Raw genomic sequence first — 26,356 nt, 5'->3', positions numbered from 1 at the left:
TGCATTCACAGAGTCCACGAAGAAAAAGACTGGGCTACAAAGTGGAGTCCACAACATGCGAGTGGAGAGCAAACCACAGACCACCTACTACAATGCAACCTGAGCCCTGCCACATGCACAATGGACAATGGAGGACCTTCTCATAGCGACACCAGAGGCACTCCAAGTGGGCAGCTTCTGGTCAAAGGAAATTTAGCATAATGTCAAGTTTTTAACTTTGTTTTTTAAATACATTTTAACTGTACCCCCAGTTTGCTTCTGACATGATAAATATAAAATATATATTCAGAAAGGCCTTTTCAGCATTCTATTCAGAAAAGGATCTGGTTCCTTTTTTGATAAAAGTTGATGCATAGTATTACCCAAAAAAGGAACAACCCCGTTCTCTGAGCAAGTGGTGAATGGCAAGAGCTTAGTTCATCCCAGAAGAACCCTCCACTCTCTTTGACATTCTTTGAGGGAAAATGTAAAAGGCCACTTCTTTTGCCATTTCCCACCAAGGCAAAAGGAGTAGAGGGTATTGGTGCTTCTTTTAGGTTTTCCTAAGCTAAAGTTAGCTTTTGCCTTCCACCTCTACTTAGCAAAGGGGTGGTTCTCTTTTTGATAAGAGTTAAGGGATAGGACTTACACTGAACAGTTTTTTTTTGGGGGGGGGGGGGCGGGTGTTAATTTTTTTGACAAAATTTTCTAGACTTACACATGAGTATAAACAGTAACTAGCTTTGGTTCACTAATCAATATCCACCCATGCCTACTGGGCTCATGGCCCAAGGACATGTTTTCCATGTGTATGGACACAAAACCTCAATAGGCCCAAAGGATGGAATGCAAAGGTAGAGGCTGAACTTCCTCAACAGCTAAACAATATATAAAGGGGAGATTATGGAAGACTTCCCCACTCTTGTGGTCTTGATGTTGAGGACGGCAACTCACCCTCAGTCATGCCTTATATGGTTAAATATGATGGTTACATATGGCAAAACTGTAGACCAACCTCTAGAGAACAGCAGTTTCAGAAAGGCTGGGCTATGTCAAGGCCTGAGCAGACAAAAGGCACAGCACAGCAATGCAAATAGCTACTTCAGTGCCAACAATACAATTAAGAGTACACCACAGTGTCCATGCACCAAAATCTTTTTAGTACCCTGTGATTGTGTGAACTACTTACAAAACTAGGCCATAGATCACATCATGCTTTGAAAGCAAACTTCACTTTGAAAGTTAACTTGCCAACATTTGGTAAATATCATACTACCCATTGCAGATCAGCTTAAATCCTGCCATATTGGCATAGATGCTTCATTTCACTTTTTATAACGTAATAATACAAATTAAATTAGAACTTTATGCACAGTAACCAATATTTCTCTTTACCACCCATATTTAAATAGCATTTTAAAAATATCTCCCCTATATATTAACCAATCTATGAACACTTCAAATTTAAATTCTAAATATTTCTAGTGGTGACTATACAAAACAGGAAGTATAATTATAGCAACAACAGCATATTTTATATGTTTATACCTGATATATTATAGCAACTAGTAAAACCAACAGGCATGATGCTGCAAAAATTAAGCATTTAGCAATCCTATACATCTATATTCAGAAGCGAAGTACCTCTGAACTCAATTAGGCATGTTCCTAAATTAGCATGTGCCAGCTTAAATCCACGAAAGCTTGCACTGTAATACATTTCATCATGTTTAAGGTGCCATCAGATTATTTCCATAACAGACTAACATGGTTCCCATTTCAGAAATGTTTGAAGAGATGTCCAAGTATATCAGTAAAATGAAGTGCTTAACTTTGGCTGGATCATTGCCTAAGTTTGCCCCAGTATGTGTTTCTAATACACATTTACCACCTAGTACTAATTATTGCATTTGCAAGGAGAAAGAAGGAACTTTTGATAATACAATTTCTTCTTTTACAGTAACAGCAGGGTTTTCATTTTTGTTTTAATTACAAAGACAGTAAGAACACAATTTTATAACTGGATGCATTAGATACAAAACCGTTGTTTTAAAAAAAACCCATTAAAATCCCACTTTTGCCTTTAGATGAGCAGCTCAATCATTACCATGCATCATAAATGACAAAAAGAAGGCAATGGGGATTTACACCAAATTAGCAAGAAAAGGGGGCTCTCCACATAATCCAGTGAGTACTGTTGATTTAAAAATAAATAAAAAAATTCAAGCCAGGCAGGACACTTTTCAAGCCCATTGATCTGAGCAAATGACAGTTTCTATCAAAACATATCATCGTATTATCCAGTATCAAGACAAAAAAACTGTAATGTTTGTACATCAATCACTGTGTTTGTTATTAACCTCACATATCAAAGTAATTCCTCTAGAAAGCTAATGTGAAAGTAAGTACACTTTAAAAGTAAACAGAGAAATGTGCATTAATCCCAAAACAGAATCAAGATCATTATTATTAAAATAAAGCCTGGGGCACATTGTGATGTTTAAGATTGGTGGGTAGATTTTAATTGACTTGAGGACTGTCATAGTTCTATTATCACAAAACCTGCAACGCACTTCCAGCATGGAGGACCCATCTGTGCCCACCATCCATCTGTTTAGACGTGATTGGCAAAGTGGTAGGGAACTCGCAGTGGTCGCCTTTGCCTGAAAGGAATAAACCACAGGATCTTCCAGCGAGTGCCAAAAACTTCTGAGAAGGTCTGCTGCCACGGCTTTCGGGGTCTCGATCTACAGACGACAGCATTATTAGTGAAAGACAGCACTCCCATGGTGCACTTCAGTCAACTAGAACAATACAGATTGGCTGGGGATCCATTACTTGACTCTGATGAATTGCGTCCCAGCCACCACAAGCATAGCTTTCCTTTCACCATGGCTTGCAGCTGAGACTGAACCGCAAGAAGCACAAACTGCATCTGTATCCACCAAAGGAAGTCTTAAAAATAAGACGAGCCTCACGGTCAACACAGTGTTTGCCAACAAAACAAGACAAAAAATCTTTCTTGTCTACCCTTTGAAAACCTAGCTTGATGGGTTTAGACAGGAAAGAATAATCTGAAATTATTTTGCATGAAAGAGAAGTCGGCTCATTGTACAATAAGGCATGCAAAGCTTCATGAACACTTTCAGTGTCTTTCTCATACTTTAGCCTTTAACTCCACAACTCCCCATAAAGCTATTAGTAAACCCAAACAACAATACTTACGTTTCTTCACAACAGTTTGCCAGTTTTTCTATACTTGTAGTGTCCTGTTACAAAGAAAACAGAAATTGCTAAATGTTCCCAACCATGAGGCAGATGCAAAGTTATTTTTCCAGTGAAAGTATGTATGAAGAGGAATTTACATAAAATTGATACAAATGAGTAAAAGCCCTTATTATATTGAAGATATTGAACAAACATGACTATGATATAGAGCCAATTGTAACAGAAGAATATTCTATAAGGACAGTAATTCCCCTAAAGGCGTTTTAAAACATTTTACTGCAACCTATTATCCAGCAGAAAAGAGGAAAGCACTCATCGATTCCACCAGGGCTTACCTGCTCAACTGATCAAATTTTTAAAAAAGTATCTGTATACAGGGCTGTTTATATTGTGAACAAAATATACTTCTACAACATATTTGGTAAAATGGTATCAATATTTACAAATATACAATTTTCATTTATGCCTAGCAATTATTGTATTGCATTCCCTGAACCTCAAGGGCAGAATATACAGATTCAGTTTATGAAGAAAATAACAATACTGTAACATAATTTCCTGGAAAAAATGAAGAATTTCAGAACACTGCAAAACAACAACAAACAAACAAAAATATTTTGACCAAAACTGAAAAAAATTATACTGGCTGGATCAAGACCTATCTCCCATCTACACTGTAGAATTATACCGGTTTGACACCAGTTTAACTGTACTATGGAATCCCCGGATTCGTTTGGTTGATGAGGCACCAATATTCTCTGGCTGAGAAGGCTAAAGACCTTATAAAACCACAACTCCATTTTTGTGTGTGTGTGTCAGGAGTGACTTGAAAAACTGCAAGTCACTTCTGGTGTGAGAGAATTGGTCGTCTGCAAGGACACTGCCCAGTGGGTGCAAAGATGTTTCATGTTTTACCATTCTGTGGGAGGCTTCTCTCATGTTCCCGCATGGGAAGCTAGAGCTGAAACGGGAGCTTGCCCCGCTCTCCGGATTTGAACCACCAATCTGTCGGTCAGCAGTCCTGCCAGCACTAGGGTTTAACCCATTGCGCTACGGGGGGGGGGGGGGGCTCCTATGACTCCACAGCATTCAGCCATGGCAGTTAAAGTGGTGTCAAATGGCTATAATTCTACTATAATGGCTATAATTATCCTAGTCATTCTTAAGAATAGCCACATGGAAATCAGGAATGATGTCAAACGTAACTCACTTCCCCATTCATTTCAATGTCAATTCATTTTCATAGTTAAATCAGACTCTTAATTTTTTTAAAAATTAAACACATAATTTACTATTATCTATCTATTATTTCAGAGTCTTGGGATTTTAAAATATTTGGAATTATCAACCTTAACCATGATTTTAGTAATGTCTTTGTATTTTACTTTAATGTGAAATGAGGCCACAAAACACCCATTTGACATTCAATGCAGCAACGCAACAAGCTCAATTGAACCCTATACTAGACTAATGGAATGAGAAGAAAGGAACCACTGCTCTTTGAAGGCTAAATACTGGGAAAGTGCTGGCAGATGACTCATAGACACAAGTTCTCTTGCCAAACATATGGAAGAATCTGAAATCAACTTTAAATCGGAAGTGAACTAATTTACCTTACAATGTGAAAAATAAATTAAGAGAAATCTGTTTCTCAGCAAGAAGACTTATAATGGTGAAATAAATGTGGCAGTCTCATTATTGTCCTACTACTGCAGAAAGTCAAGCAAGGGATTTAAAAGTAAAAGGGATACATTTTGTTCCTAATACCTCCAACCTTATATACCAACAACAGTGGGCTACATCCTTCGCATCCCTGATATAAGGGGAATCATTTCTTGTTATTTCTGTCTATAGTAGACTCATTGAAATTTTTCATAAACCATACAATTCCCATGATTTTGTGGCCTGATTCCTCGCAGGACAAACATTAGGATATTTTCTTTATATTTCTGTATTTCAAGAATGGTGGCAACCAACAAAATTGAAAATACCCTGAATCTAGGCATTTTCCAGCATTGTGTGTGGGGAGGATGGGTGTGTGTGTGTTATGTCTTGAAATATTATACAGCCATGCATGCTTTGATATATATTCACAAAGTATGCATGCACAGTCGGTCCCTCGTACCGACAGATTCTACCATCCATGGCTTCTCAATTTCTTTTAATCCTAAAAGAAAACTTTGATTTTTCCATTTCATTATAAGGGACACCAATTAGCTACGCCATTGTATACAATGGGACTTGAGCATTCATGGATTTTGCTATTCAGAAAGGTCCAGGAGCCAAACTTCAGTGAATACCAAAGGTGCACTGTGTGTATATAGGTGGAGTTTGTTTCCAAAAGGAACCAAATCCAAAAAGAAAAGAAAAGAAAGAAAATGAGTTATAGGTGGAAGCACATTATTGGATAGAAGTAGAATATTACATACAGATCAAAACTATCAAAATTTATCAAATGACTTTGCTAAAGGGCATGAAAAACTGCATTTTATAGAAAAAGAATGTCTATTCTAAGCCTGTTTTTTATTCCTGTTAGATGGATTTGATACCTTTTTGAAACAAGTGCCACATATATGTGCATGTGTGTGTGAGAGAGAGGTTTTATATTAAAGGCTCCTTCTTTGGAGGTTTTTAAACAGAGGCTGGATAGCCATTTGTCGGGGGTGCTTTGAATTTTCCTGCTTCTTGGAAAAGGGTTGGACTGGATGGTTCACGGGGTCTATTCCAACTCTATGATTCTAAAATACATCATGATTGCAGAAAAATGACCAGTTTCATAGTTGAACTAAATAGAATATTTGTATACGCACATATATGCATACACACAGTTGTCACCTACACATATAATGCAGTTATATTTTGTGCACATATTAGATGGAATTACACTTTTGGACTGCAACAATCAGAATCCAATATCTACAATAGACAATGTAGACAAAAGTAACTTTTCCAAGATCTCTATCTTTTTCATACAAACCTATACACGCATAACTAGATAGACAAAAAATTCCAATAATTATTAACAAAACCCTAATAACCATAGGAAAGAAAACCAGAATCCTAAGTTGCCAAACATAGATACCAGATACATGTCCAAAACTCTATTAGCTTTTCACTTCAAAAAGCTATTTTTGACAGCTAGAAGATTCTGCAGAACAAGCATGGTATAAAAAAGAAGAAGAAGAAGAAGAAGAAGAAGAAGAAGAAGAAGAAGAAGAAGAAGAACAATAACAACAACAACAACAACAACAACAACTTTATTTTTCTACCCTGCCTCCATCTCCCCAAAGGGACTCGGGGCGGCTTACATGGGGCCTAAGCCAAAGGCAGAATACAATTAAAAACAAAGCAAAACAATTAAGACAGCATAAAACAGCGTAAAACAACATAACAATAATAGCTAGCAACAACAATAACAGCAGACTAATTTTGGAAGGGGGGAGGAAAACCACTACATGAACTAGTTAAAGGATAAGTAGTTTAGTAAGATGGGTAACAATGTATAACGGCATAGGAAATATCATGGAAACAGAGTAAATTAACAGGATCAGTTAATATAGTATATGACATCAGATTGAATGACAAAGAATGCAGCAACCATGGAGGTTAAGAAAGTCTCAAAGCCACATATAAAGTGTTGTTTGCTCATGCCAATTATGTTTGATTCCCTGGGAAATTAATTTTACCATTGTGTGCCATCTAGTAGTAGTAGAAGAAGAACTTTATTTTTTTACCCTGCCTCCATCTCCCCAAGGGGACTCGGGGCAGCTTCCATGGGGCCAAGCCCGGCAACATACAATTAAAAGCAAAACAATAGCAAGACACAAAACAGCATAACAGTAATAAACAAACATCAAGCAACAGCAACCCAAAATTTTGGAGGGGGGAAAGAGGCCAACATACGAAGTGATTTAAAAGGTAAGTAGTTCGATAAGGTGAATAGAAATATAACTTGTACAGGAGATAACATGGAAACAGAGCAATTTGACAGGAACAGGATCATCTAGTATATAAAAACAGTATGACATAAACATCTTTAATGCTAGGAAGGAAAATGTATTAACACAATTAGTGTAAATAAAGAAGTAACATTTATTAACACAATTAGAGTAAATAGAGAGAAAATGTAGTTCTTGAGATCAATGGTAGGGCCTAGCCCTAGATGCTTGGCTCTATTGTTCTTGTCAAAGCACACAGATGGGGGAAATCTATACTGGACATATATATCACATCTCAATTATCCAACAGAATAGCAGCACTTAAAACAGTATTGATTGATTCAAAACCAGCTCAGAAGAAATGTTTTGCTTTCTCAACTATCAATATTTCCTGCAGTGTATAAGCTTTCTCTAGTAGCCAAGTATCTAAATACTGACCCAGAATGACCCTGCTTAACTCAGTACATCTGAGGAGATCACAGCTTGAGGTGGCATGGCTGAAAAGCATCTTCAGTAAGTAATAAAAATAGCAGAGTCAGTAATGAAAGAAGAATATCCATCCTGTCTAGCTGTACTTGGAATATTTGAGGATGGAAGACTTTACTAAGGAAGTTTGCCTCTGTGCTTCTGGTGATGTGCAGTTGATAACAGCAGCATTAGTAACTCTTTTGATTGATCCCCCAAAATATTTGACACTGGGATGGATACACAGTTGGCTGGGCAGCTGTTCTCTATGAATGGTAATAAATAAACTGCAAGAATGATAAGACCAATCTGTTAACAGTACTGGCCTATTGTTATTACTTATTTTAATTAATCATTTCAATAAATTAGTTGAAAAAACATTGGAAGATGTACACGACAGAATGGGTGGTACTGCAAACACTTTACAGGACAGACTATGTCAAAGTGAACTAGGATAATAAGAAAGTTTCACATACAAAATGCGCTACAAAATTAAACAAGGATGAATAAGAAAGGTTTCATAACAGAAAAAATAATAATGGCTGAAATGACAGACCGGGAATAACTAGATGTCAAAAAGGAAGATTAAAAGGGGGTCACACTGGATGATAATAATATGTAAATACTGATAGAGCTTCATGACACAGCAAAACAATACACGAAAACATCCCATGCCATTTTATGTTATGCTACTAAAAGGTCTCAATGTTCCACATTAAGACCTAAATCCAGTTGTTAGTGCCAACTAGAGCAACCCACTGAAGCAATGTTTTCATATGCGGGTTTATTTGGGATTATTATGTTGGTATGGTTTGTTTTACTGAGGCATTGAATGTTTGCCTTTTTGTATGTTGGAATCTGCCCTGAGTCCCCCCGGGGAGATAGCACAAAAGACAAATAAAATTTATCATCATAATCATCATCAATGGAATTTACTTTAATGTTGATTCTCCTTAAATTTTAGTTGAGACTGATTACACTATGTAACACAATTTTGGTTCCTGGGTTATAAATGTCATTTCCTAATTGGTTCTATCATTTAAAAATCATGGAACTGGTTTATTAAACTGCAAAAACTTTGTTTTTGCGGGATATCCTGCAACACATTTTGATATAGTTTTTCAATGAATATCTCATAGAGTCTCAACCAATTCAGCATCGTTTTTTGGCAGTCACAAAAATGCAACTTCTGGAGTATAACAACTACAGTACTTTCAAAGTAAGTACCGCACAATTAAACAGGAAATAACACTTTCAAACCAGGAACAATTTTAGTTTTTCAAAGTTGTTACGTAGTGTTATTGGATTTAGGTCTTTGGACCTAAATCCCCAGCATTCCTCGGTGTTGGCTAGACTTGCTAAGGCTTCAGATCTTTCCAGTTCAGCAAGACTTCAAGGCTGCACAATTCCCACTTATGATTTAAGTCTATGCAGTAATACTACAATACAAATTCTATCTAGAAACTGCATTCAGTCATGGACAAATGAGGTCAAGAAATGTTTTCAGCAATTGGAAATTGTAAAGATCAAGAAGCATAAAATAGTTTTCAAGAAAAATCCTAGAAGAATTAAAATTTGATGAATCCACGGCATGCAGATACATTTATTCAGAAAAATAGTTATTTGTTTTTGGTTTGTGTGTGTGTGTGTGTGTGTGTGTCAGGAGCGACTTGAGAAACTGCAAGTCGCTTCAGATGTGAGAGAACTGGCCATCTGCAGGGACGTTGTCCAGCGGACGCCCGGATGTTTTGATGCTTTATCATCCTTGTGGAAGTCTTCTCTCATGTCCCCGCATTTCTTTTTGTTACAGTTTTATTTAAAAATACAAATTTCAAAGTTGAAAAAACCTTTTAAAATTAAAATTGACATTTTAATTTTAAGCTTTACTTTTGTTTGAATCAAAACTGATCAAAATGCATTCTTTAAACAATTTTTGTTTCATTTACACAGGTTGAACATTTCCTTCAAACCTTAGTTGAATTGTCAAAGGCTTTCATGGCTGGAATCACTGGTTTGTTGTAGGTTTTTTCGGGCTGTATGACCATGGTCTAGAGGCATTCTCTCCTGACGTTTCGCCTGCACTTTGGCAAGCATCCTCAGAGGTAGTGAGGTCTGTTAGAACTAGTTCCAGCAGACCTCACTACATCTGAGGATGCTTGCCAAAGTGTAGATGAAACATCAGGAGAGAATGCCTCTAGACCATGGCCATACAGCCCGAAAAAACCTACAACAAACTTAGTTGAATTAATAAGAAATATGTGTGTTTCTTATTAATTAAGAAAGCAATAATACACATATTTATTAATGCAACTATGGTTTTGATCATTTTTAGAATATCAGTTGTTCACACTACAACCAAAATCATTGTTTCAACTGTACTGCAAACCAATTTTCCTGGGTATATGCCTGCAAATTCTTCTTTCACTATTGTTTCATTCTTTTGATTTGGGGATACAAATATTTGTGTCAATCGATATTTGTAAAAGTAGTACTGTTTCTGAAAATCATTTCGTACATACATTGAACCATACTGTTGGAATGATCCTTGGAGTAAGAGCTTTGATACTGCATAAAATAAGTACATTAATCCTAAAATATGGCCTTCTAGTCTCTACTTAAGTATATTTAGTAAGAGATATCAGAATCCTAACAATCTAAACACAGCTTAACATGAAGAGGTTCCTTCTATTATTTAGCCAAGAACTGGCTTTCACTGATTCTACTTCCATCTTTTTTAAAAAGAGCTTTCCAAACTGTGTGTCGCAATTTGTTTGTGTTGGCTGCAGCACATAGGTGTGTTGCGTGAATATAATGATAAACCTCTGAGTCTATGGGAAATAAGCAATAAATCATACATTTAAAAATACATAAATGAAAGGCTTTCATAATATATATTGTGTTCCTATACATTTTGTTATTATACGTTATGCATGTGTCTGTATGTCTTATCAGGGGTTAGTTTAACTTCCGGGTTAGCAGTAAAACTAAATTACTGTGTTGCAAAATGATGAATGTCTACAAAGTGTTCTCTTGGCTTGAAAACACCACAGTTTAAAAGCATCTGTCTATCTTCCTTCGCTCAGCCTTCCTTATGGTCCAGCTCTCACATTCATAGGTTACTACAGGGAATACCATTGCTTTAACTATGTGGATCTTTGTTGCCAGTGTGATGTCTCTACTCTTCACTATTTTATCAAGATTGGTCATTTGCTCCAGTCTCTGTAATTCATGTGTTCAAAGGTTATTATCAAGTCCATCCTTCATCTTTTTCACCAACTTAAACTTACACATCTTTCAATATTTCCACATAGGATCTGATTTCCGGACTTCACACCATGCTAGCCATTTTTTTCTCAGTGTGCTTCTGTCTGTTAGCCTTCTTAAGATGTTGCACTAATAATAATGTGAATATGGTCTTTCCAGAATTGAATAGAGTAGAACTATTACTTCACATAATTTAGATCTTTTGTGTCTGCATTGGAAGATGGAGACCATCTCAATTTTCATTGTAGTGGCCTTTGTGGAAAACTCAACACTATTCTAGCGCTATTATTATTATTATTATTATTATTATTATTATTATTATTATTCATATACATTTAAACAACATTGAGCTACAATTAGACTATGCAGAGAGTAACAAGTATACATACTATTTTAGTGCTATTCTAACACTAAAAGTCCTTACTCTCCTGAGACATGTGTGTCATAGTTTCCATATATACAAGGAACTCTAGACTGTGTTGACAACACTGGTCATATGTCATACAGAAACAATAAATACAAATACGTTTTTGAACTTCCTTGACATGTGAAATGGCTGTGCATTGCTTAAATAGGCTCCATTTCAATTTCTCCAAGAACACATTTTAAATATAGACTTTGAAACACTTCCACTTTGGAAGTTGTAAACAGTTTCAACTAGCCTAGTGAGAAATTAAAGAATTCAATAAAACGTAGAGATTAGGATTCAAATAGAAATGTTACTATACATTTTATTTCCTGTAAACTTTTTTTCTGACAGTAGAAAAGTTATTTTAATAGGAAAGTAACAAACTAGCTAATTTCAAAGAAAGGTCGGAAAAGCGAGTTTAATTCCTAAATGGTGAATAAAAATGTCAAACTTGGTATCAGACTCATAGACACAAATTTACATAGCATGATTATTGTCTATTTTAATATATGCAGGTGCAGACAAGGATTGTCTTAGAAGAAACACTGACATCTTACTCTGATCCTGATTGTTCCTCTGCTAAAACTTAATTATCAGGATTAATACTGTCTTTGATTACATTTCTAATATGTTTGAAAAAACAAGTAAAGCCCTAATTATTAAATTAATCAAGACAGTATTTAATAGATTATCTGATTAAATCATATTAAAATAGTTTGCTTAATTATAATAAGATACTTATTTGTTGACAGGAAAAGCATTTTACATAATAGCAGGTTGTGAACTGTTGTTATTTAAAAATAATATATTTAACAGAGCAAGGGATCAGCACTGTATGATTTTAGGAGCTTAAAATAATTTTGTTTTAAGTAAAGGTGCTGTTCTTCAGAGATTTCACCCTTAAAATTATTTACATGCCATGCATAATACATTTTCAATATTTTAAAGCCAATCTCTGTATAAGGATAGGAAAATTACAGGTGGGCCAGGGTTGTTTATTTTCATTCCCACAGTCCCAAGGGCCACACTAAAAGTGACATCATGTTATTTCTAGTTTATTTTTGCCATATTTTGGAAGGGTTTAGGGCATCGTTTTCCATGCTTTTATACTGCGTATTTTATGTGTGTTGCACTTTGGAGTGCTTTTGTATGTTGCCCCGAGTCCCTTTGGGGAGATGGTTTGTTGTTTATTCATTCAGTTGCTTCTGACTATTTGTGATCTCATGGACCAGCCCGAGTTCCCTGTCGGCTGTCACCACCCCCAGCTCCTTCAAAGTTAAGCCAGTCACTTCAAGGATACCATCCATCCATCTTGCCCTTGGTCGGCCCCTCTTCCTTTTTCCTTCTATTTTCCCAAGCATCATTGTCTTCTCTAAGCTTTCCTGTCTTCTCATTAGGTGGCCAAAGTACTTCATCTTTGCCTCTAATATCTTTCCCTACAGTGAGCAGTCTGGCTTTATTTCCTGAAGTATGGACTGGTTGGATCTTCTTGTGGTCCAAGGCACTCTCAAAATTTTCCTCCAACACCACAGTTCAAAAGCGTCTGTCTATCTTCCTTTGCTCAGCCTTCCTTATGGTCCAGCTCTCACATTCATAGGTTACTACAGGGAATAACATTGCTTTAACTATGTGGATCTTTGTTGCCAGTGTGATGTTTCTACTCTTCACTATTTTATCAAGATTGGTCATTGCTCTCCTCCCAAGAAGTAAATATCTTCTGACTTCCTGACTGCAGTCTGGGGAGATGGTGGCAGGATATAAATAAAGATTATTATTATTATTATTATTATTATTATTATTATTATTATTATTATTTTGACCTACATATGGTCTTGCAGGGCGAGGAAGCAAAACCACTGTGTTTATGACAGTCTTGAGTCATTCTTGAGTCTAGTTTTGGGGATGGATCTCACAAATGGGAAATCTGGGAATTTGGAAGTTGGAAAAAGGACTCATTTAGAGCACAGAACTTTTTAGCCCTCACAGATTCAGCTGAAGGCACTCGTGCTGCAATTGTACAGGGTTAGTCAAAATGCATAGGCCAAACATACATACAATTGTATGTATGTTTGGCCTATGCATTTTGACTAACCCTGTATTATAATTATAGTCTGCGCAGAATTCTGTAATTACTGCACAAACCTAGTGTAAGAGATATAGGATTCATATTTCCAGAGACCTGCAAGGAGTCAACATAACTCCTCAACCTCTGTAAGTAGATCACTTGCAGTATAGATATGCTCTGTGGACATTGAGATGAGCTCCTGTGTGCAAAGGCTTCCCCATTTACCACTAAACCCATGTGAGTAAAGTAAGCAACACAGAACAAAAATATCCAATGTCCTGGAATAGTTAATATGGCATTTAATCTAACTTCCATTTCTTCAAGAGATTGATAAAAGAGATTATCATCTGCATGATAGCCACCTTGAGTCCCTATGGCGGGAGAATAAATAAATGAACGAATGAGTAAATAAATAAATGATTCTTTTATCTCCATCAAGTTAACTGCATTTTGAGAAGTTGATAAGGAAATCATCTATTTTAATCAATTTCACTATCATAAAAAATAAGTAGGCAACAAAATCATTTCTCAGCCTGCTCAGAGAAAGTGTAAGTTCACACTCCAACTTTACAAAGTGGTCATCAAACACAAGAAAGAACTGATGATGTTTTTAATATGTGATGATGTTAATACTGTTTCAGTACTGGGGGAAAGGAGTAACACAAGTGAATAAAATAATGAACGAATATATAAATTATCCAGCAACGCAACGACTTGGAAGGAACAGAAGGGTTTGAAAAAGTCTTATTTCAACAACCTCCTTCTGAAGACATATAACTGGGACTATGTATCTCCTAATATTTACTGACTATATTATAAAAGATGTGATAATATTATTTATAATATAATAAAGGATATATAATAAGGAGCTCCCAGTGGTGGAGCAGGTTAAACCTCTGAGCTGCTGAACTTGCTAACTGAAAGGTCGGTGGTTCGAATCTGGGGAGCAAGGGGAGCTCCCGCTGTTAGCCCCAGCTTCTGCCAATCTAGCAGTTCAAAAAAATGCAAATGTAAATAGATCAATTGATATCCATTGGCAGGAAGGTAACGGCACTCCATGAAGTCATGCCAACCACATAATCTTGGAGGTGTCTTAGGACAGCAATGGCTCTTCGGCTTAGAAATTGAGATGAGCACCAACCCCCAGAGTCGGACACGACTTGACTTAATGTCAGGGGAAACCTTTACCTTTACATATATTATAAATTTTGTGAGCTGCCTTGGGTCCCACCTGGGGAGAAAGGCAGCATATAAATAAAACAAATAAATAAAGATGTTTCCCCATTCTCACTTGTTTATTAGTCTAAAACAAAAAAAAAGTTTCATTATCAACTCACTCAGCTGTTCGCATGCTGCTTTAAAATATAATTAACAGGGAACCCCGGTAGCATTAATCAAATTACTAATGTCAATGCACTCATTTGAACACCTATTAAGCAAAATGATGACACTGTTTCAGGAAATATTTCAGCAGATGGAGCAGCACAAATTACATTGTAAACAGTACAAAAAGCGAAACGCGTTGCATAATGTTGTTTTTATGTTTGTGTTTTCCGCTGAATTATATGTTGGGAATTGAGATTACAAAATTGAAAAATCTTTTAACTTGTTAATCATTTGCAAGAACATATGGAAAAATGAAAATGTATCCTGTTTAAATTTTTAGATAAAAAACAATCAAAGGTAATCCTTAAAATTAGGCTTCAGATTAGTCTCTTCAAAGGATGCAGTTCAGCTAAAACATCTGGTAGTGTTATGTTGAGAGACAGACCTTTTTTAACTTTGGAAATGAGATTAGTAGATCAGTTATTTGTAAGTGTCCAAGTAATTTCTAATTATTTTATCTGGGTCACAGATAATCCGCTTTTACTGGACTCCCACAATGACATCAGAGGATCACTGCTTAAGTGATTATCCTGTTACCTTCCAGCAGCCACTGGAAAGCTGGATTTTCCATTTGTACTGAGGGAGAAATGGTCAAATGCTCCAGACAAGTGGCCAACCAAATAAAGAGCCATACAAAGGCTGTTAAGAAGCAATTTCAATATTCAAAATCACAGTGAATGAAACGATAATGCACATCACATGCTTTATTCATTTTAACACGGGAAAACATATTGTATAATTTATATAAAAGATTACATAATTAAAAATCTAGATGCACATCACCACATATCACTCAGATAGACTACGACTATAGATGTCGTACTTTGGATATGGAATTGAATGATTTTAAATGTTTAATATGTTTTAATTTTAATCTATTTTAATTTTATTTTTTTGGAATTCTATGTGTTTTAAGGCATTGAATAATTGCCTCTATGTAAGCTGCTTTGAGTCCCCTTCAGAGTAGAGAAAGGCAGGGTATAAATAGAGTAAATAAATAAAATAAATAAATAGTTCATGGTGCTAGAATGCATAAAGTAAACAGAGTCTCAGTGACATATTCTTTCAAAATATAATTCTGAAAAGACTGGTGACTGGAAATACATTCCAATGAGCTTAGACTAAGAATTGTCATGAAAGTTATCCTACTAGGAAATACATATTTTTATTAACAATCCTTAAGTCATCATTGCTTAAAATCAGAAGCAACTGGACCCCATTTCAAGTTTCTCACTACTCTGAGATGACAGTCGGAGGATGTTCCAGCTTGTACCCTCAGCATGTGATTTGGCACATGCAGGTCAAGGGATTTTGACAACAAAAAAAGCAAAGGAAAGAAACAGGCAGTCACTGGTCCTCCTGGAATATCGCCAGAATCACATTCAGAGCAGGAGACTGTATTCTTGGTTTGAAAGATTTGCTAAATTGTTTTATAAATGGTGCATTAAACCCAAACACTGCTTCCATGTAGTATGCGTTTTTGAATAGTGAAAATTAGGGTTCTTCTGAAAAAAATGCAATTCTGTCATCAGATTGAAATTAGTAATTATAGCAGCAAACAAGGTGCTTTTTCTCTAATAAAATCTGGAGTTCCCGTCTAGATGGTAAAGAGTGAAAAGTTTTGAAAAGCAGTAAAACATGAGCCAATTCAGTTAGTATTTCTGAATTTTAATTTAGACGCATATTAACCCTGAATCCAATAATAGTATTATCTTTCAAAAGCAATGTTAACAGAAAATATAGAAATGACAAGTTTTACTGTAAAACTACATCAATTTTAAATGCATGATTTCTTAATGTAAGTATAGGACCTGATGTCCATGGTTATGTTCATGAACCAATTAAGAGAAAAAAGGGTAGAGTACTATCATTTTGATTTTAACTGAGTTTATATGCTGGAACAGAGTAATACAACTATATGTTTTATTGGATGTATATGAGGACATAGTATCAAGAAAGCCATTATTAAAATGTATAAGAAATGTCTTGCTATTGTAATAAGCAATCCCTCCTTGGTTTTCATAACTGTGTTGATTACATTTTGCTTATTTTGTTGGCTTCTGATTCTGGTTTGTTTGTTCTGTAAACATATGAATTAGCATTTTTAAAATGATTTTTAATTTTTAAGAGCATAATGTCTTTCCAACACTCTGATGACAAGCAAAAAGACTGAGAGAACCTTTTACAACAGGGGTGAGCAATATACAACTCAAGAGCTGCAAGTGAATCCCCCCCCCCAGAACTGTTTTTGTGACCGACAGGTACTCCAAGGGGTCGAAACAGTTGGGGGGAAGATTGCTCCAGAATGCCTTCAAATGTATCCTAGAGGGTGTGGGGGGCATGTCCCCAGGTGTCAAAGGCAAATTTTGTAAAATTTCTCAAAAATATTTTTGCCTCCAAATGCTTCAAACAGGTTCACTAGGGTTCATTGCAATCGTTTCCACCACATTTTGACGGCTCAGTTTTGAAACCCAAAATATGGAGAAAATGCCCAACATTTCCTAGAGATATTTGTGCCTATTTTTAAAAAATAATGTTTAATATTTCCTTTTTTATTTAGTGGGAGGAAATTCAACTCACCAAGATTTCCTAGGGGGCTAATGTGGCCCCATGGCCTTTCACAGTTGGCAACCCCATTTCTAAACCATGGGCTTAGAAGCACTCTGCATATCCAGAGAACCCCTGAAGATGTCAGCCATGGATGCAGGTGAAACTTCAGGAGAAAATGCTACTAGAACACAGCCATACAGCCCGGAAGCCATTCAACACCCCAGTGATTCCAGCCATAAAAGCCTTTGACAATACAGACTTATTGTTGTTCTGTCTTAATAGGAAAGCTATACCTTTTTCAGTCCTTTTTATTGTGAGATAAAGAGAGATGAGAGAAAGTAATCAGGTATTAAGTGTGTTTGCTTTGCAGTAGGTATTACTAAGGTCGCTGCCTTTTCCTCCCTTTCCTCCCAGCTCTTTGGATTGGCTCCTTGACAAGATCTCCATTGAAGAGATAAAAGAACTCGACGCAATTCAGTTAAGTTTCCTCCAACTTAAGTCTCCTCCAACTTCTCAGGCTGAGTCAGAAAAATTCAGAAGACAGCCACATGACAACTTGAATCATGACTCTGTTCCTTTGCATTCAATATGGTTTTTCAGGCCTAAAACCTTTGTTTGTTTGTTTTGTCTATCTAGCAGGGGAATAGAAAGGTAAGATATGAATACGACAATGTAAATAAAAGTTAGTTGATCAAAGAGTCAAATTATTATATGAAAGATGGTGTTTCTTAAGATATGGTCTTCTTATACCAGGCTTGGTATTAGCCAGATAATAAAGTTGGTATACGTCGATAGCAGTTAACAAAAACCAACAGGGTTGGTTTTTTTGTGTGTGTTTTTTTAATTTGGCTTAATGAATCAACATAGTTAGATAGTCTGAACGTTTTTACATCACATTTGTCAACACAGCTTTATTTCAAAATATTTTTGTGATAAACGTAACTATAATATATTTCCTTCTTAATTTGAGAGTGGGTCGGATGCTCATATTGTTCCACTATGATAACTGTAATGTATATTATTAATAATCTCTTTGTTTTTTTCTCTCTCTCTTCTCTTCTTGTTTAGTTTTTGTTCATGATGTGATCATTCCCTTGTCACTATGATCTCATTACCTCATTATAAATGTTTTCTTAATTGGCGTACTCTATTTTTAAAGCTCCAGATAACTTTTTCCTGCAGACCTTCCTCTTCTCATCTCAAAAACTTCATACTCATATTGTCAGAAACTCTTCTACTTATTTTTCCAGTCTTTTCCATATACCTCCCCTTTACCTGGATGCTTTCCCAGATCCTTCTCATTCATGCTTGACTATTTTCTACTTTTCTACTTTTTTTTACAAAGCAGCTTTTCCATGTATTTTCTTTGAAAGCTTCTCATTTATTATAAACTAAAAACATGTACAACTCAAAAATTATCATTAAAAATTGTGTCAGCTTTGTTCTACTTCCATTATTAAAAACAATGAAACTAGACAAGATGATATGGTTCAATTTCCTGAACTTATTTGGTTTTATAAATGGCAAATGCAGCTGCAAATTGAAATCAGGTTTATCACACTGAAGCAGGATGTAAATTTTCATTCATAGCATTTTCCTAGCTAACATATCCTTCCCAAACTGATACTTTCCCCATCATCTAATGATGTAATGTCCAAACCAGCCCATTCCACTGCATTCCACCTGCTCAGTTTGTCACTGAAAAGTACAAGGACAACCATCACATGTTTCCTGCCATCATAATAATAATACTAAGGACTTGTACCCCCGCCTCCATCTCCCCAAAGGGACTCGAGGCAGCTTAACTATGCCACAAAGTACCTAAAACAGAGCATAAAATAAACATAGAGTGCAATACAATAAAGTAAAACATATAGCATATAAAAACGACAATTTAAAACTCAGAACAACACCTATTAACCTATGGTGAAAATTACCATAAGACATGGCCAGACTGTAAACAAAACAAGGGAATGGAATAGTGCAAGGACATGGGATGACGTGCAGTGCTGTGTCATTGATTGCAGACCATTGGGAATAGATGTTCTCAAAGGCTTGTTTAAACATCCAAATCTTTAAATCCCTACGGAAGGAGGACAGTGTGGGGGCCTGCCTAATCGTCCTGGGAAGGGTGATCCAAAGCTGGGGGGCCACCATCGAGAAGGCCCTCTCCCTCGTCCCTACCAACCGCACTTGAGATGGTGTTGGGATCGAGAGAAGGATCTTCCCGACAGATCTTAATGCTCACAAAGGTTCATTTGAGGGGGGGGGGGCATTGTCTGGCATTGCGCTGAATTTTCATCATGTTCTCACATTTGCTTGTTTTTTTTTTTCCTTGTCTTGAATATTCTGGCCTGAATCCAGTTGATACTCTGAAGAGAGCAGACCCATTGAAACAATGGGATTTACATAAGTATTGATTTGCTAACCTTCCATCAGTTCAATGGCTTGCAATTACACTTCTATACATCTTTCCCTGCCTCATAATATTCTAGTTTCATTCATTATTCAGTAGTTAGCACTTTTAAGCAACTAAACAACAATGTGCAAGGAAACTGCAATGTCAAAGAAAGAATCATATACTTACATTAAATATACCAATCAACTGAGTATAAAAAAGTCCACTAATTCCAACCAGCATTATTAAACCCATGAAGGCAGATATTCGTGTCATGGCGAGTTCATGTCTAACAACAAAGAGATTCTATAAATAAAAAGAAATATAAAAAAGTTTAGTTTGCTGTAAGGAGAGAGATAAAAGCAGAAAGTTTCTGAATTACAAAATATCAAGAAGGAATATTTAGTCATAGCAAGCACAACTAGAAAGTTTTCTAGTTTTGGAGGGAACATTTTACCCTCAAATCAAATCTTCTAAATCTATACAGCTTATAGGCAGTTCAACAAAAACGGAACAATGCTTAGCTGCTAAACTGTAAATGTGAGAAATATGAACTGGGGGAAGTTGCTATAGCAATGGTTCTCAACCTGTGGCTTCCCAGATGTTTTGTCCTTCCAGAAATCCTAACAGCTGGTAAACTAGCTGGGATTTCTGGGAGTTGTAGGCCAAAACACTTGGGGACTCACAGGTTGAGAACCATTGTGCTATAGGGTATTAAATAAAACATTTTACTGAATGTCACCTAGACATGAGATATATTCCTTATTATAGTTCCTCTGGACGTTATAAAGAAATTTCTAATTATGAAACTACTCTCTAGATAGTAGCTAAGATGTTTCATAATGCTCATTCTACCGAAAGCAGTGCCATTTAAAGTGAGATATAGCTACCCATGGCTATGTTCTAAAAAAGAGATTATTCCTATATATCACCTACTTCTCTGCAAGATTCACCATTCTATATGTTTGTGAAAAGAGTTTACTAGTCATTCACTAGTAATTGTTACAAATAATTAAATGTACCCATCTATTCATAGCAAAGGATAGAGAGAAAGGAGAAACTGAAAGGGGATAAAGTCTGCCTGTCACCAGTAGGTGGTCCAACAACTGGAAACTTCTTCCTTTCAGAAGAGCCTGTGTGGGTGAGGCTGGATGTCTCTCTTTGAACACAATATATCCCTTGCCCATGCTACCTCCAGAAAAGATGACGGCAAGGTTGTATTATCTACCTTTTGGGCAACCAATTAACTGTTCTTCCAGCTTATCCTCTAAACTTTCTGTAGGTGCTTAAAGCACCTTCACATTTAGTAATTTTAGAATATTTTTCTCATGCTTAGATTTTGACTGATTTGATTATGGAAAGCTGCATTAGGTAAAGGTAAAGGTTTCCCCTGCCATTAAGTCTAGTTGAGTCCGACTCTGGGCATAGTGCTCACCTCCATTTCTAAGCCAAAGAGCCGGCATTGTCCGTAGACACCTCCAAGGTCACGTGGCTGGTATGACTGCATGGAGCACCATTACCTTCCTGCAGAAGCAGTACCTATTGATCAACTCACATTTGCATGTTTTCAAACTGCTAGGCTGGCAGAAGATGGGCCTAACAGTGGGAGCTCACCCCACTTCCTGGATTCAAACCAACAACTTTTCGGTCAGCAAGTTCACCAGCTCAGCGGTTTAACCCGCTGCACCAGCAGGGGTCCCAACGATGCAATATATTAACAATTTTTCATTCCTCACCATCCATATTTTATCAGTACCACAAGAGGGCTGACAAACACAAAAACTGAAATGTGAACAGTACAAACACACACAAATGAATACACATACATGAATAGAGACAAGATACTGTCACTTCTCAACCATAATTGCAAAGCTTGTAAGGGTTTTTGGATTTCAGCTTCCATGAGTACGCACTGTGTGGCTAGCAGACTCTGGGAGCCGTAGTCCAAAAAATACACATACAAACACACTAAACTCTACATAATTACACAAGAATGTGAGCACCAGCATGTGCCTCTTCATATTGGCATGTACTCCGAAATATATTTGTAAACATATACCTATGCACACATCATTTCTCCACCCTGCATTAACACCAACAAGTTATCAAAGAACATGTAATCTTTTCTCTGAAATGTAGGTTAAAAAACATATTGTAATTCTTCCCTTAATGCTGACATGAGATATTTCCTGTCTTCTATCAAGTCAGCACAATGTGTTAGTATTTCAAGATGTTTACATGAACACATGAACATGAAAACATATATTTGACTCACTTTCTCTGGGAAATGGATACATGAGCTACCATTCCCATATCTTAATCTTTACAAAAGCGTGTTCATTTTTTTTTAAGTAACACTAGAATTTACTGTCAGAGCTGGGTTCAGAAATATTAGATCACTCCTTCCCATTTAACTTAACATTAAGAAATCATTGTGATTCTGCATTTCTAAAATAACAAAATATATAAGCTATGGTGTGTAATCACATCCTCACATAGAGAAATGACAAATTAAATTCACCTCCAATTCCTCTGATATCCAAGATGTACAGCTACGGGCACAACTTGCATTTGCAAATTTAAAATCTCACCATGTAGTGACAGCAAAAACATTTTTTATGAACCAGTTTGATCACTAAGATGGGCTGGGGAGGTGTGCTCTTGGTCCCACCACCTTACAGATGCGATTGGCGGGGACGAAAGACTAAGCCTTCTCAGTGGTGACCCCTCAGCTGTGGAACTCCCTCCCCAGTAAGAATGGATCGGCCCCCTCCCTCCTGGTGTTCAGGAAAAAAATTCAAACCCTAACTATGCAAGCAGGTGTTCAGCGAGAGATAGTATTACTGAAGCAGCTAAATGATAACCATGGGACTAGTGCAATGTTTAATATGGTTTAGGTTAATGTTATAATGTGTCTTTGTATAGTTTTGAATGGTTTTAATCCATATTTATATGTTATTGATTTAGGTGTGTTACGTATCATTTTTTGTATGTATGTTCGGCATTGAATTTTTGCCAGTTTGACATGTTGTACACCACTCTGAACCCCTCCCCCTGCGGGTGAAAAGAGTGGTATAGCAATGCTATATATATATAATTTCTAGTTCAACTGACTATGGGCAGGGGGAAGGTAGCCTGTTCAGATTTCCTTGGAAGCAAGTTTTACAACCTGGGAGCAACTCTTGAGGAGGCCTTCTTCTCACCCATCTGATCTTTCAGTTATGGCACTGGACACAAAGAGCCACATCAGATGTAAAAAGGAAAAGATGGGCCCTTGAAGATACAGGCTGGATTGAAGCCATTTTGGACTTTGTAGATCAAAACCAGCACAGCTTTGTATGTGCCAGCTCAGCCTTGTATGTTGTTATTGGATTAATGTTCAAGCGAAATTTAACATGATATAGACTACGTTGAGACTGAGACATGATTAGCTTCTCTTGCTGTATGTTGGATATCCAGTGTTTTTATGCTTCCCAGAAAGTACATTACTTTTTGTAAACACACACACACACACACACACACACACACACACACACACACATATATATATATATATATATATATATATATATATATATGTTTATATATAGAGAGAGTCACCAGATACAAAATAAGTAATGCTTTCTGGCAACATCCAATATTGAAAACCAACCATGTCCTAATAGCTCTTTGTAGTCATCTCTCGCAGTAATACTGCTCCTCCTACTGGACAAGCAGCTTTAATGTCTGCAGCCTCCCAAGCAAATTTTTTATTTAACAAGGGTTAGTTTTCAGTATCTAGCTTTTATCCTTCAACTGTTGGTTCTTGTTTAATCATGTGAATAATTATCCATTTTATTTAACTTCATATAGTTTAATACCTCAAAAATATAGTTTATTGAACTAAATATAGTGTATTAAATTAAAATACGGACTAAAATATAGTTTATTAAACTAAATATACTTTAATACTCCATTAAAATAACAGAGATCTCAAGAATGAACAGTTGATTGAAAAGTCATACATCTTGGCAAAAAGTGAACATGTTATGAAGAGAAATGTTAAAAGTTGATTTTTAAATGGGAATTTTAAAATGACTTTTTTTGCACATTAGATGCTCATACCATTTTAATAAGCTATAAATCAAATGTTTTATACAAACAAATCAATTTTATTTTTGCCTGGACATTCCACAGATATATATACCCCATTTTCCTAGCTTCCAACAGACCTCACAACTTCTGAGGATGCCTACCATAAATGCAGGAGAAACGTCAGGAGAGAATGCTCCTGGAACATGACTATACAGCCTGAAAAACTTGCAACCCAGTGATTCCAGTCATGAATTCAATTTTATTTGATTACAAAAGTGAGATCCTAAGGGCTACAGTGCCAAGAGATGTACTTATGCACTTTTACGTGAACAGAAAGAGGCTGGTGTCCGAGAATAATAAGGTGCCCGAGAACAAAAAATAAATAATCAGTTCCGTCATAAGATATGCTTTTTTTTTGAGCTACAGCACATAACTTTCAGAGAAAGATTAAACTGAGTTTGCTTGCTGTTTCTGTCCATCGGTGCCAAAAGGAAGAGTGAGTAATTGGGCGGCACGCCGTTCTGGAGGACATCAAATCCTCAGCTCCACAGCAGAAATCAGTCAAATGTAGTCTAATGTTGTTTCTAAAGCTGTGAATCTGGCTGCATTCCCAAATTATATTTAATTTTCTTCCTTCACTCAGCTACAAGTTTTGAACATCATTTTTTAAAAAAGCTTTCAAATAATCTGAATCAAATCATTTGCAAATGTAAACAGCCCTGTATGCCAAAGCTGTAATTTTTTTATGCAAGTGACTTATACAAATACCAGAATCTGTCATTTCGGCCTCTAGTAACTACTAAACAAATAAAACGAAGCCATCACATGATTCAGTCTCTCAATAATCACTCAAATGCAGGGTCTGGATGACTTATTTATGCATTCATATTAAAAATGTTCCGCAATAATTGCTTGTATATTCACGAGACAGACACACTATAAATATGTATATGTGAAAACCTCCTCTGGCAGGATCCCAAATCAAACACATATTTTCTCAAAAATTACATGTACATTTAAACATTGTATAGTATTTCTTCTTCTAAAAAAGCAACACTATATTTATTGGGTTGTTGTGCGCCTTGAAGTCAAATTCAACTTATGCCAGCCCAAAGATGGAGCCTATCACGGGATTTTCTTGGTAAGAAGGGTTCAAAGCACTGGGTGGGTGTCTCTGCCTTCCTCTGAAGCTGAGAGGGTGTGACTTGCCCAAGGTCACCTAGTGAGTTTCCACAGCTGAGCAGGGGTTTCCAGAGCTGAGCAGGGATTCAAACCTTTTCTCACAGAGCTCTGTGACAATACTCAAACCACCACAACATGCTGGCTCATGCTAGTTTCTCAAAAATAAATAAATATATTTTAATTAATTTCCCTAATACTAAAACCAACTGAAATAGTTCAGAATAAAAAAAATGTAAACAGCTAACACCTCCCAACAAAGGCTTCCCCAAGCCAGGAAGCAGCCAGGCTTTGAAACCGCAAGGCCATTCAATGCTAATCAGGGTGGCCAATTGCAACATTCATACTTGCCTCAAACAAACAAGAGTTCTTTCTCCCACCCATTCCACAGATATATAAACCTCACTTGCCTAGATTCCAACAGACCTTACAACCTCTGAGGATGCCTGCCATAGATGTGGGTGAAATGTCAGGAGAGAATGCTTCTGCAACATGGCCATACAGTCTGGAAAACTCACAGCAAACTACTGAGTCTGGCCATAAAAGCCTTCAACAACACAGTAATAAGACAAAATGTCTTATTCACAGCTTGGGAGTTCTCCTGGACTCATCGCCTGGAACCCAAGGTCACAATGGTGGCCAGGGAAGCATTCACGCAGTGAAAACTTGTACGCCAGTTGCGCCCATAACTTGGGAAGTCTGACTTGGCCACGGTAGTCCACGCTCTGGTTACATCCCGTATAGACTACTGCAATGCGTTCTATGTTGGGTTACCTTTGAAGACTGTTCGGAAGCTTCAAATGGTCCAGCAGGCGGCAGCCAGGTTGAAAACTGAAGCAGCGCTCAGGGAGCATACTACTCCTCTGATGCGCCAACTCCACTGGCTGCCAGTTTGCTACCGGGCACAATTCAAAGTGCTGGCTTAAGCCTATAAAGTTTTAAATGGTTCCAGCCCAACTTACCTGTCCAAATGTATCTCTCCCTACAAACCATCTAGGAACTTAAGATCATCTGAGAAAGCCCTGCTCTTGGTCCCGCCTTTTTCACAGGCACATCTGGCAGGGTCTTCTTAGTGGTGGCCCCTCGACTGTGGAACTCCCTCCCTAGAGATATTAGATCGCCCCCCTCCCTTCTGACCTTCCAGAAAAAAGTAAAAACTTGGCTTTTTGAACAAACCTTGGGAAAAACAGTGCAATAGACAAACACGGAACTATGCAGGACTGAAATATGGAACAGCTCAGATGATGTTCTTGGACAATGAGATTAACAGTGAAGTCATTGGTTTTTATCTGTTTTTAATTGTTTTGTATGGATTTTATAATTTTTTTTGTTTTAAATGGTTTAATTGTATATTGTAGATTGTTATGGCATCAAATTGCTGCCGGGTTGAAAGCCGCCGTGCGTTACTTTTGGGTTTGAGA

General features: G+C 36.7%; 1 protein-coding gene across 1 annotated transcript in view; it reads right to left on the bottom strand.

Moving 5' to 3' along the window:
* Positions 1 to 652: 652 nt before the first annotated feature.
* ZDHHC21 (zinc finger DHHC-type palmitoyltransferase 21) overlaps positions 653 to 26,356 on the bottom strand; it is a 45,820-nt gene continuing 20,116 nt past the window's right edge. The window contains exons 7-9 of the mRNA XM_060762395.2: positions 19,872 to 19,988; positions 3,205 to 3,248; positions 653 to 2,726 (exon numbers count right to left, since the gene is read on the bottom strand). Coding sequence (XP_060618378.2) covers positions 2,594 to 2,726; positions 3,205 to 3,248; positions 19,872 to 19,988 — 294 coding nt within the window. The 3' untranslated portion in view covers positions 653 to 2,593. The remainder of the gene's footprint in view (positions 2,727 to 3,204; positions 3,249 to 19,871; positions 19,989 to 26,356) is intronic.

This window comes from Anolis sagrei, chromosome 2, assembly GCF_037176765.1.
Source record: "Anolis sagrei isolate rAnoSag1 chromosome 2, rAnoSag1.mat, whole genome shotgun sequence".
Lineage (NCBI taxonomy): Eukaryota > Metazoa > Chordata > Lepidosauria > Squamata > Dactyloidae > Anolis > Anolis sagrei.
Note: the sequence above shows the minus strand (reverse complement) of the source record. Positions and strands in the feature narration are given on the sequence as shown.